General features: G+C 42.3%; 1 protein-coding gene and 1 long non-coding RNA gene across 2 annotated transcripts in view; one reads left to right on the plus strand and one right to left on the minus strand.

Annotated features, from left to right (window-relative positions):
* Nucleotides 1-12,832, minus strand: part of itgav (integrin, alpha V) — a 20,354-nt gene continuing 7,522 nt past the window's right edge. Inside the window, exons 5-32 of the mRNA XM_058081615.1 lie at nt 12,702-12,763; nt 12,546-12,594; nt 11,968-12,090; nt 10,936-10,980; nt 10,754-10,797; nt 10,626-10,682; nt 9,713-9,765; nt 8,913-8,988; nt 8,702-8,831; nt 8,529-8,626; nt 8,182-8,275; nt 8,068-8,113; nt 6,953-7,060; nt 6,826-6,881; nt 6,587-6,741; nt 6,373-6,510; nt 6,235-6,302; nt 5,261-5,405; nt 5,085-5,177; nt 4,483-4,562; nt 4,222-4,302; nt 4,042-4,147; nt 2,917-3,075; nt 2,017-2,148; nt 1,724-1,837; nt 1,515-1,622; nt 1,284-1,403; nt 1-1,217 (exon numbers count right to left, since the gene is read on the minus strand). Coding sequence (XP_057937598.1) covers nt 1,125-1,217; nt 1,284-1,403; nt 1,515-1,622; nt 1,724-1,837; nt 2,017-2,148; nt 2,917-3,075; nt 4,042-4,147; nt 4,222-4,302; nt 4,483-4,562; nt 5,085-5,177; nt 5,261-5,405; nt 6,235-6,302; nt 6,373-6,510; nt 6,587-6,741; nt 6,826-6,881; nt 6,953-7,060; nt 8,068-8,113; nt 8,182-8,275; nt 8,529-8,626; nt 8,702-8,831; nt 8,913-8,988; nt 9,713-9,765; nt 10,626-10,682; nt 10,754-10,797; nt 10,936-10,980; nt 11,968-12,090; nt 12,546-12,594; nt 12,702-12,763 — 2,633 coding nt within the window. The 3' untranslated portion in view covers nt 1-1,124. The remainder of the gene's footprint in view (nt 1,218-1,283; nt 1,404-1,514; nt 1,623-1,723; nt 1,838-2,016; nt 2,149-2,916; nt 3,076-4,041; nt 4,148-4,221; nt 4,303-4,482; nt 4,563-5,084; nt 5,178-5,260; nt 5,406-6,234; nt 6,303-6,372; nt 6,511-6,586; nt 6,742-6,825; nt 6,882-6,952; nt 7,061-8,067; nt 8,114-8,181; nt 8,276-8,528; nt 8,627-8,701; nt 8,832-8,912; nt 8,989-9,712; nt 9,766-10,625; nt 10,683-10,753; nt 10,798-10,935; nt 10,981-11,967; nt 12,091-12,545; nt 12,595-12,701; nt 12,764-12,832) is intronic.
* Nucleotides 11,510-12,832, plus strand: part of LOC131135568 (uncharacterized) — a 15,964-nt gene continuing 14,641 nt past the window's right edge. Inside the window, exon 1 of the long non-coding RNA XR_009131617.1 lies at nt 11,510-11,736. This is a non-coding gene — a long non-coding RNA (uncharacterized LOC131135568). The remainder of the gene's footprint in view (nt 11,737-12,832) is intronic.

Here is a 12,832-nt window from a genome sequence, read left to right on the forward strand (position 1 = left end):
GATTTCTCGATTCTTTGTCCTTTGTGGTGTCAACACCTCACACAAACTTGTTGACGTTTATTTTCATTGAAAAGGTGAAATCACAAAAGCGTGAAAGAATACATCATAACACACAAATGCCATTTTTAGTACTTCGCTGGTGAAAGTGAACGCCATACTGTGACACTCGTCCACTTTGACTCTCTGGTGAGAGCAGACAGTTACCTCTGCCATGACTCAGTTCACTAGCTACCCTCCTGTGCTTATGTCACAGGAAGTAGACCAGTAGGTAGGCGCTTACATCTTACAAGGCAAGGGCACCCCCGGTGAACAGAACAGCAGAACGATGATTAATGAATTATTAAAAAAAATATTGTTCAGGATGGAAACCCAATATGGGTTTTTAGATTTACAGAGTTGGAAAAGTAAAGATTTATTAGAAATTGTAAAAAATTTGAATCATGTCTGTAATCTTGAGATATCAAAATTTTAAAAATACATCACGGCAAGGGAAAGCACCAAAGCCCTGAACTTCCAAGTCACCTTTAGTTTGCTTGGCATTAGTTGATTTCCTGACTTCTGTGCTAATCCTACTATTGCACGCAACTGTTGTATTCTGTCAAGACGGGCACGCTACAGCAACCTCTGTAATCTGTTAAGCTAAAACTTTAGCCTCAGTAGCTAGTTAGCCACGACCAGGTTACACTGATTTTTGAAAGCTGGAGAGATGTTTTAAAAAAACCCTCAAACAAAAGAGACGTTAGCTGTAAACACAGACTGAGCTAGGAGCTACCACAGCTAGCTGGCTAATTAGCTAGTTGTGCTTTAAAACACTAGCTTCATCAGGGTTAGCAGTCACAAGCGTTGATTGGAACTAAAAAGTAAAAAATAATTATAAACCGCGTTGAAATGAACTGGAAGTGTTTCTGATTCAGCCTTGTAAATATGAGCGACTTTGCGTACAAGTCAATTCCATTCCAAGCAGGAGACAAAAGTGCTAGATTGATACCACTCACACGCATGAGGCTTTGTGCTAAGCTAAGGAGGAGTGTACGTGAGAGCAGTATCAAAGTTCTGGTTGATGGCTGCGATGATGAAGACCCATCTTTTTTTCCCTGGCACTGGCACAGTGCCCAACGTGACCACTAGGTGTCAGTGTTGCCGTTCTCCTCAGGCTGCAGCTGCTCCTTCTCCAGGCAGTCCTCCTGGGGAGGGCGCACCCTCTTGAAGAAGCCCAACTGAAGAAGACGACAACGACGTGTTTGTGTGTATGAAAAGTTGATTGTTGAAGACATCTTGCTTACCTTGTACATGATGAAGATGAGCAGCGCCAGCAGCAGAAGTCCTGCCAGCACAGCCAGTGCCACCACCCAGCCTGGTACCGGTTGGGGGATGTCGGTTACCCACATCACAGACATGCTAACCTGTTCAAACCATACAACATTTTTATTAAACAAAGAACCGGACACTGTCCTCAATGTGTGAGCTAACTGCTAAAGAAGTGTGTGTGTGTGTGTGTGTGTCTCCTCTCTCACAGTGGTGCTGTTGGACGGTAGTTCCGATACGAGGTTCTTGTAGGGCATCTCAATGACACTGAAGGAGGCCGTAGATTGGATCACATATGAACGATTCTGATTCTCAACCTGAACACAAGAGTTGTATAGCATTTAGTGAGGGTTTAACCGTTTAGTATTGCATGTGTGTACCACTGTGTGTATTTAATTATGTAGCAGTGTGTGTGTACCGTGAGGAAGTTGTTCACATCTAGTCTGGAGTAGATGAAGAGGATGGCGTTCTTCTTCCTCTCCAGACGACCAACCGCACATCTTAGCTTCAGACACTTTGCTGTGCTGCAGTCCTAAACACACATATGAGTGCACACACACATGCTATTGAATCAATGTTCTTTATTATTGATCAATCACTCCCACACACAAACAGTAGAGCAGCATATACAAAGTAGTCATTTCAGAAAGACCACATGTGCACGTGAGAGCAACAGGGTGTCACAGCAAGGTCATATCAGAAGGTACTCACCAGGGTTAGAACGTTGTTCTGAGAGTCTCTCGTTTCTAGATCTCGCTTGCGGACGTGATTTCGGTTGCGGCCCTCTGCCTCGCGCTCTCTGGGCACCACGCCACTGGTGTTTTTCGCTGAAGATAGCGGACTCTAGAAGATGCAAACAACAAGCAGGTAAACAGGCACAAGTTAATAGGATCAGTGTTTTCAAGTTGAATAATGTCACTGTGTGACGCCAAGATAATCTTACTTTAAGCTATTTTCCTATATCACTGTTTCTATACAGTCAACTGTAGCTACGTATTCCAATCAAGCCATCAAGTTCAATTGGTGATATGTGCATTCCTTATGAAATGAGAAATGATCAGTACTGCTTTATGAGGGCCCTATCGTGTTTATTTCTGGATACTTTTAAAATGACACTGAATCCCAGTGGGGTACTGTGGTAAGTTTCTAATAATAAACTACTCGATAAATCTCAAGGATGCATATCTACATTCAAATCTACATTCTTCTCCTCTTGGCTCAAACACACAAATTGGTCACACTCTTTCCCCTACCTTGTCTATTCTGTTGCGACTGGAGAGCTGCATAAGAGATGTTTATCAGCAAACCGTAATTACAATAATTAAATAAATAATTGGATGAATATAGGAGAATCCAGTGTTCAAGCTGCCCTTGTAGGGTCGAGAGAGGAGGAGCAGTAATGTAGTTTTTTAGCTTCCCCAAAACCAAAGCATTTTGAGCACAAATCAGAGGGATTGTGAATTCTGACTCACAAATTTGCGGAGATCCACTATACATAAGTCTGAAAAATGTCAATGTAGGATAGGGCCCCTTTTAGTAGTAATCTAGCAGGGTGCCAGTCCTATAATATTCAGTGGCGGTCATCTGTGCATGTGCGAGGATGCATCTCACCGACACGTTGCGTGGATTGATCTCCATGTCGGTGGTGCAGTTGATGGGTCCTTCAGTGTCAAAGCTGGTGATGTAGAGTAGCGATCCGTTCTTGTAGTGGTATGGCCACTCCACCTCCAGCGCCGCCTTACTGAACGTACTGGGGCCGCTATTCAGGAGCTTCACCATGAAACAATTACTGATTAATAATCAACCATTCCCTCATCAATGCAGTAAAATTCACATTTTGCATAATACTATGATGGAATCTTGTAAAATTAGGAGAGAAAAATACTAATTTGTCATATAATAATATAATAAATAACAAAATTGCATTTATTGTAAAATTAATTTTACAAACATTTTACCCATAAACTTGTAGCAGTAGAATTTTCATCCTCTCATTCTTACAAAATTATTTTCTTTTTATTACTTTATCTATTTTCTCAAAGAAATTACACAAATTAATTTCCTTTATTGGTGGCACGGCGGTCGAGTGGTTAGCGCGCAGACCTCACAGCTAGGAAACCAGAGTTCGAGTACTCCGGTTTCCTCCCACATTCCAAAAACATGCTAGGTTAATTGGCAACTCCAAATTGTCCATAGGTATGAATGTGAGTGTGAATGGTTGTTTGTCTATATGTGCCCTGTGATTGGCTGGCGACCGGTCCAGGGTGTACCCCGCCTCTCGCCCGAAGACAGCTGGGATAGGCTCCAGCACCCCCGCGACCCTCGTGAGGAAAAAGCGGTAGAAAATGAATGAATGAATTTCCTTTATTGCTATAATAATTATATTTTTTTCTTGTAAAATGGTGCCTTTTTTAAAAATTTGTTGACACCGATAAACCCAAAAACTGTTGGGGTTTTTTTGGGGAAAAAAAATTGCGTCCATACAGTGTTGGGTCAGTTACTGGGGTAAAACAATCTTATACTTAAGGCACACCCACATGTGGCACTGTAAACGAACAGACAAAGCTACATAATATACCGAAACTATAGAAGAACAAGTAACTCATGTGCACAAGGTCTGTCATCTTCCGCCTGTCTGGCTTGTCTAGATTTATGACAGGCTGTGTGTGTGTGTGTGTGTGTGTGTGTGTGTGTGTGTGTGTGTGTGTGTGTGTATATATATATGTTCATGCGTACCTCGTAGACGTGCACTATTTGTGGTCCGATGTCATCTCCCGTGACAGGTGGTACCTTTGGTTTCCAGTTGGCAATAGGGAGCAGCACATGGCCTGGAGACGAAGTGCTGCAAAAGACAATACAAATCGTTTAACGGTGTTTAAATGTGTGCATGTTAGCATGTGCACATACGCATTTTACCCTCGTATGGAAACTCTGGCCACAACAACCAGTTTGGTGATGCTAGACACTCGTGCGCTGGTGTTGTTGAATTGGTTGGAGCTAAAAATAAAATGTAAAGAAAGAAAATAATGTTTAGAAGAACAACTGAAATTACATTTGATTTTACAAACCAAGCAGAAGACAAAATTGATGACTCAAGCTCCACTCTCATAGTAGATATGCCATACTTCACATCAAAGGAGTCCTTATGGAAACTGCTGCACAACATTCTGACTGTACCTGACCATCTGTAGATCAAATTGGACTGCCGTATCCTCATCGGAGAGTTGGTGCACGCTGAAGCGCAGCTCAGCCAGCACCTGTCCAATCGTGGTACAGAAATTAATGCAAAATGACCAGTCAGGAAGCAATGCAAGACCATGCCTCCTTCATTCAACATTCATGATAACCAGGCCAGTGCTAAATTTAACTGTACTAATTACAGTGGAGCCGCTGGAATCGAAAAGCTGCTGAGGTCGAACGATTTGGAAATCGTTTTTTGTAATAATTACAACAGTTCACACAAGAGGTGAGCATCAAAGCATGAACTCAGAGACCAAAATGAACAAACAAAATAAAAATATAGACAAGAAGTTATGTGAACTGAGTGAACTCACATTCCAAAAGGTGCCCTCACATGTCAAGTTAACAGACTCAGTGTTTCTTATTGGTCCGTGGACAAAGTGAACTGTGATTCACCGATTGTGTGTGACCTTATTAGTTCCACGGAATTCAAACTTCCCATTTTTTCCATTTTGAGCACACTTTAAACAGGCAATTTTTACTCTGTGTGTATTTTCATCTGTTCTGGGAAAAAGCTGTCAGGAGGCATCTGCACTGACCTTAGTTCCCGACTTCATGGGGTTTCCCAGGTCACACACCACCATCTTGGTCTGGTTCTCTTTCTTGTAAGCGCAAGACAGCCGGCTGAGTGTCTGTCAATCACATAAGCGCATTGCCGGTCAAATGACCGACTAAATTCTGACAGCGATGTAGTGGTGGTTGGAGGTCACATCACCTGACTGCGCACCACGCCAGTGAAATCGGCCTGTTGTGGTGGGAAGACATGCAGCTCTGCCTCATAGGCACCTTCGCCACGGTTCTCAGCACTGATCTCCAGTGTCAGAGCATTGTCGTCACCAATGGCAATCTGCTCGCGGTCACTACAACGTTGAAGGGATACATGATGGCTTGTGGTTTGGAGAGAAACAAGTCTCGACCTTGTTCACACTTCAGGCAAGCATATTTATTATACAATATATTAACTTTAAAGGCTGCACAGTGAGTGGAGTGGTTAGTGCACAGGCCACACAGCTAGGAGACCAGAGTTCGATTCCACTGTGTGGCGGTGGGTTTTCTCTGGGTACTCAGTTTCCTCCCACATTCCAAAAACATGCTAGGTTAATTGGTGACTCCAAATTGTCCATAGGTATGAATGTGACTGTGAATGGTTGTTTGTCTATATGTGCCCTCTGATTGGCTGGCGACCAGTCCAGGGTGTACCGCGCCTGCGACCCTCGTGAGGATAAGGAAAATAAGGAAAATGAATGAATATTAACTTTAGATTGCAATTGGTGTAGAAATGTGTGTGAATTCTAAAGAGCTGAACTGAAATGCTGGTTGGAAAATATGAAATTACTGGAAAAATAATTTTTGGGATGTGATAATTTGAGTAGTGACGTTTTTCGTGGTCCACTGAATTTAACATTTATTTACTCTGCACAACCACAAAGCATCACAAAATGCATGTCATAGGAATGTCACATATGTATCTAACAAGTCAATTTTGCAGCATATTTGCATCAGCTATTTGAAAAACAACAGGAATTTTGTGTAAAAAATTAGAAATTACAGAAAATGTTTTCCAAGTGTTGATAGACAGCCATCGTACTGAAAAAGCGGAACAGTGGTTTTCAGGGCCCATCAACAACATTAAAAAAAAGGTATGGGACACAACTAAAAGTAACAGGTCAAATAAATAAAAAAGGTCACCTCTTCACAGACAGCCTCAGGTCAGGTTTGCAGATGTTGTCTTCGCCACAGTCCAGCAGGATGTGAGCCTAACAGGACAAGGTTGACATCAAACTACGAGATGGCACCATGACTGCAAAGTGGAGGTGTCAGTGTTACCTGTTTGGTGATGTTGGGCGGCGCAGACACATCCAGGATGGGCAAGAGTCCGTTTTTATCTGCGGCCAGCTGGTAGTCAAGACGGTACTCCATCACCACAGAGATGGGTGTGATCTTATCTCTAAACTCACGGTCATCCTGAAAGAGGACACAAGTTTGTTTTCTCCAAATCAAACGATGTTTCAGTCTGTGCGTGTTTAAAAAGCTGTTCTACTCTGAGAAAGACATGCTGCTCCTCGCAGGCTATGCTGCCACCCTTGGACACCGTCATGTTCTTGGAGTATTGAAAGGTGCCGCCGTGCAGGAAGAGGACACGCTTGGTCGCCTCCTTCAGCTTGAGGCGATCCAACAGCAAGTCCACACGGAAAGCTGCAGGCAAAGGCGTGATGTTCACAGATAAGAGAGGGCAAAGGGGCAGCGGCGAAGCCTCAAAACGACTGGACTTTTACTCACACAAAGAGGAAGGAGGTCCTTGGCCACTTGCCTTCAGACAGTATTTCACCTTAAAACTACATAGAAGAGAATGGGGCGTCAATGCCTTTCTTAGAGACTATTATAGAAAGGACCTGTCGAGACTCACCAGGACACAGGTGTGCTGGAACCAGGAAGTGTGCAGTTCTTCTCCTCTGGATTGATGATCTGAGGGGTGATGTCCAATGTAGCGTTCACACCAATCACTGGGCGTGCTCTGGTGCATCCATACACACACACACAGAATAAGTGTCTCTTTCTCAGTGCGTAAGGCAGCCACAGGTATAAAAATCAGCAATTCTTATTTTTATTTATGGTTTAGAAGTAACTTAGAATTTTATAGTTTGACAACTATAAAATTATTCGATTCAGATGAGTCTGACAATCGACAATCAATCACGCTGTCAAATCATATCGTAGCAACAAGTGGGCAGTATTGTGTAGTTCTGAGCTGTTGTTGAGGGTGTGGGCTATAGAGGGGAATAATGTTATACATGCCATTGCATGTGTAAAAACTGTTGCATTTTACTCTTTGGCACACAAAATCTTGTGGTATTAATAAAGATGTGGACAGACTACTCCCAGTTTATTCAATCATTTTGCATGCTAGTTCCGCAATCGGCATACAGTATGGCAAAGTGAGCAAGTGCCGATGCGGCAGAGGCGATTCTGGTGCACGATTTTCAAAAGAAAGTGCAGTGAAATATGTGTTATATGTATATAATATTTTAAATTTTTTAATTAATTAATAATTAATTAATTAATTAATAATTGCAGTCAATTAGTGTGTAAATAATAAGCTACATATATATCTGTTTAATAAGGGCAGTACTTGTATATACTGTCATACAATACATGACTACTATATTACATTGTTTTCAATAGTGTTTAAGCTGTGGTGGCCTTTACATCAATTACATGTAGCAGAAACCCTGGTAATTCCATTATGATATAGTTGGCACAGTCATTCACATTACAACGTGGGCGCAGCTAGTGAGTCACTGCAAAAGGAAAATGTTGAAAAAAATTCCCAGAACTGCAACACTACGATGGAATATAACAACCTGTATGACTAAACACTTCAGGTCTGAATGCATCTGTGAGGTTTAGCTCTTTGATATCAGGGGAGGTCTCGCTCGTTAAAGTGCTCAGTCAGCAACCTCATAGATGGCGCTGCAGGGAGCCTGCCTGTGCACACAAGTACACACACACGTGCGCGCTTACCTGTATAAAACTGCTGTGTCAGCACCAAACACTCCAACTAGTAAATCTGAAAGACAAAAACTTGCTGTTTCCATTGGAGCAGGACACATTTGATGATACCTGCCGTGTGTGTACCTGGATACCCATTGCCGTCTATGTCAGTGCTTCCAGTCATGGAGTATCCAAAGCTGGCAGGCATGTAGCTGGACGCCCATTTACCTTGCAGGACCTGACAGATGACAGTCACACTCCTGTTTCATTCTAGTCAGTCAGCCAGTTCATGTTCTTAGGATGGCAAAACACTGTTGTCATATCATAGAATGTTTCTAATCAAGTTTTTACGGCCTGTCTGTGGTCTCGGCACAGTAGAACCTTGGAAGAGGTGCAGCACAAACAAATCCAGTTTGAAGACATATGGAATATCCATTTCCACTATATGCTCATAAATAACCAATGCAGATTTTAATAGAATTTCAAAGAACCTGGGAGGGTGTTTGCTCAGGTCCCTGAGGTCCCCCATTGTGTATGTAGACAAGGCCGTTGTGGTCTGGGCCTCCATAGGGTGCAGAGATGGCCACATCTAGACCACAACACAAAACATCAGTGGACAAGATAATGAACTACTGTGGATGAGTGCAAAGGCATCCTTGCTTGCCATTATAGCCGTCCATGTCCAAGTCTCCCAGCGCAGCAATGGATGAGCCATATCTAGCATAGACTTCTGAACCTGTGAGCATCTGCAGAGGGCTGAAGGAAAATCCACCCTGATTCAGGAAAACAGACACCTGGACAACACATACACACGCATGTAGTTAATATGAGCGGGATGCAAATACAGCTTTGTCTGTCTTGTGTGTGTTTCCTACCTGTCCCACCTCTCTCAGCTTGCCATCAGAACCCCTGTCCATGAAGAGGGGAGCACCCACCAGCAGGTCAACCAAACTGACAAAACATGAATGGGACGACAAAACCATGGCATTTCATTTTCCTGCTAGCAATCATAATATAGCAACATGTCTAGCCCGGAAAAACTGAGAGCCATTTGTACTGAAAGGTGCTGTCCCACTTCAATGTTACCAATAAGTGGAGTGTACAAACTGAACAAAATACACTAATGGCACTAATGGATTTCATTCACCGATGTCTGGTATACGACTACTTGCCTGTGGTACGTGCATTCACGACAGCAACCTCCGAGAAGCGATTGACAATTTGGAGTCATTGTGTCATTATGATATATATTATACATTCAATAATAGCTAACATTAGTAGCTAAACTTAAGCTAAACAAATCACTATCATTAGCTGACAACAAACATAACAAATCTGTGTGTGGGGTGTGGCTTGCAATAGCAGCGCAGGAATAGGGCGGGACATACACATTAAAAGGTCATGGTCAAGTCAAGTACAAACCTGTAGAGGGCCCATTTTAGGACATTTAAACTGTTGATGACACACGTCACTATGGCTTACAGGAGCACACAATTAGCAAGTACAAACATGCACACGTGAGGCAAACTATTTGTTGAAGACACCATAAAAGCTGAGTTCCATGGTCTGTTGTGACTTAAACCACGTCATGTAAATGCACCTCTAGCGAGGTCGTCATGTCACTCTTGCAAGCACACAAATATGGCCACAGTAAACAAAGCAGTTTGTGACTCACCCGTCCTTGTTCACATCGGTCGCAGCCACAGAGTGTCCGAAGTAGGCAGCCATCTTGCGGAGGCAGAGAGGGGAGATTACATCAATGCATTGCTTTGGGACATTTTGTAAAGACTTGCTGTGGTTTTAGTGATGTGTACTGCAGGAATGCTTCTCATTGCGTTGTGCTGCCTTTCCTGAGTGCTTACATCATTGCGAAACTGCCTGCCAAGGCCCACAAGAGAATTGAGCCAAAAGTAATCAGTCCTACTCAGGTAAGAGTGTGTTGTTTTTTAGTTTGAAAAAACAATACTCATACTAAAAATAACATTATTGAAATTGAATAACCCTCACATCCATAATTTTACTATTTGTGGCCCTCTGCGGAAAAAGCTTGGACACCTTTTATGCAGTGTCTATACAACCTATTAACAGGTCTTGGCCCAGTTCTGAGGCCTTCAGCCATTGTCCATCAAGGGAATGGAGTCAAACACGTCAAGAAAATGTGACACATGCAACACTCGAGTGTGTGGACTGACGCGGACTGACAAGATGGCAGCATGTCACTGATAAAGACAAGTCATTTTGACAGTGATGTCATCAAAGGAACAAAGACAGGAAAATGAGGAGTCATCATTCTAAACTAAACTCTGAGAAGGGAGCCCGGCAAGGAAACAGAAAGTAGATAACAGTATAACTGCTGCCTTCAGATGGCAGCTTGAGGAGGACAGGAAGTGAAGACCTCATTAAGGACTCCTCCGGCCCTGTTTATAACCTTCCTTAATGCCAGGCTTCAGAACTTTGAGAGGCATCCTCATAATAGACTTTTTACATTGACTTCAAATGACATGGATTTGTCATTGTATTGTATCTTTTTAACACCATGAAACACCACTAAATGGTGTAAGTGTACGTAAAGAATGAGGAAAACTTACCTGAGTTCCTGTGAAGTTTGCCATGGACTCCATTTTGTGGCCATTGAAGATGTTCACCTAAAATGTTTGACCATGACATGAGCCCAGCGCCACATAACACAATGAACATGGTGAGTTTTAGCACTTACATAACCCAGGGCTTTGTCCCCCCTCGGAACACCGGTCACATAGTCTGTGGGGACACAATAGACTTGTTACACTGGATAAAAGTAATGGGAGGCACTCCAAATGTTATTTGCAGAGGAGCCATCACATGTAGCTATCACAATGTGTATAGAAAACATCATATTACATATGTGGTTGAAATTACCTTCTTTTCCATCATTGTTGAAGTCTCCGACTGCCACGGAATATCCTGGTAGACCAAAAGGAGGCGTTTTAAAAATACATTCAGTTGGGTTTAACGCTTTTTGATTTAAAAAGTTTTTAAACACCTACAAAACCCATGTCATGCTAAAAGGAAATTTAAAGCTGGGCTAGAACTATTTGGTCTCATTTGAAAGCTATCAAGTTGATTTTCCCCCCAAACAACAAGATTCTTATGCTATATTGGTAGTTTGACAACACTGAATCAGTTTCAAATTTGACAATGATAGAACAACAAACTCAATTCTTTGAAAATTAGAATCAGGGGTTACTAAGGTCTGCCAATTTGTGATGATGATTATTTATTGGAATAATTTATTACACGCGTTGCTTGCTTTTATAACAAAGGTCCACCCGATAAGCAGCATATCAAGGTTTTTATAATTTCATCGGCTATTCAATGTGTCGGTCAAAATTAGCATTTTAATACAATTGGTCCCAGAAAAGGGGCTGGTACTTTTTTAATGCAGGAAAAAAAACACAAATCATTGGCTATTGTGCCAAGGTAAACAGTTCGAGGGAGGTGTGTTCAAAGTTCAGAGTTGATTCAGTAGCTCAGTGTGGCTAAAGCATCCATGCTAACCAAATTAATGATTGAGAATATGATGAAAGTTTGCAGGTGTGGTTAGTGTCTTCATGGATGAAAGTGCTAATGGGCTAACTAGTTAAGTAATGGACCATAGCCAACATAACAGGACCATTTTGTCTGACTTATTTGCTGTTGGAATACTGCGAGGCTTCGAAGGTGAGATGCATTGATATTTGTTTGTGACTGGTCAAACATTAGTGCAGGAGGCGGCGAAAATAATTCATGGCTCATCATGAAAATAGTAAAATGGCAAGGGGCTAAATAAGCCAAACTTAATTCTAAATGGACCCTAATCTGTGAAGAGTGAATAACTCTTGAGACCATTTGATCGACTGAATGCACCTTTGAAAACCCCCTAAAAGCACTGCTGAGCATGTTTGTAGTTACCTAAGTAACTGTCATCATACTGGGCACTGGCTGACTTGGTTGCCAAGGTGTCGTCATATTGGGTGATGTAATTTTCGTCCAATCTGGCAAAAATTTCAGCTATATCATCGGATATCAGTTGGCCTGCAAAGGAGGAGTTGAATTAGTCCACAAATCCAAATTGAGTACATAAAATGCACAAAGGGCATAAAAAAAGGCAAGAGCCAACATTGCATTTATGAGAGAAAGATGTTACATTGACAAGGCTGGTGTTTGGTGTGTGTGTGTTTGTTTAGGTGCGGCAAGATGTGGAACGGAGGCAGTCAAAGTTAAATGTGTGGGCTGAGGAGGAAACGTAATGATAGCCAACTAGTGTGGAGTGCAACAATGGGTATAAGTACTGCAACTTCAAAACGCTGCTTTTGTCCACACAATTGTTCATACTATGTTGACAAATAATAGTTTTCATCAGTACATGTTGCACAAAAACAACAAGGCCTGCTTTTTAGTGGAAATGCATGTGACGCGTGGCTTGCAAATGTGGCAATTGCCTTGGACTCCATTCAAAGTTTGGTTATGGCGACATGGTGGGGCCTCACCTTGCCAGTAGAAGCTTCCAGGTCCTCCAACCACTACTCGGTTGTCTTTCTGCAAAAAAGAATGCGGGACAAATTCACTCTGTATGTTCGCATGTCAGTCAGAAACAAATGTGATGTAATGCAGATCAACACTGAATGGTTGTAATGGTCCTCTACCTTGAGGAAGTCAGCACTGAAGCCCGCCTGGCAGAAGCCCTGCCCCTCAGGAGAGGTGGCACCTTGACAGAAAAAAAACATAAGCTTTACTTTTATCCAGCACTAAAACCAGAAAAAAAGACAGGAAAATG

The sequence above is a fragment of the Doryrhamphus excisus genome, chromosome 9 (assembly GCF_030265055.1).
Source record: "Doryrhamphus excisus isolate RoL2022-K1 chromosome 9, RoL_Dexc_1.0, whole genome shotgun sequence".
NCBI classification, from domain to species: domain Eukaryota; kingdom Metazoa; phylum Chordata; class Actinopteri; order Syngnathiformes; family Syngnathidae; genus Doryrhamphus; species Doryrhamphus excisus.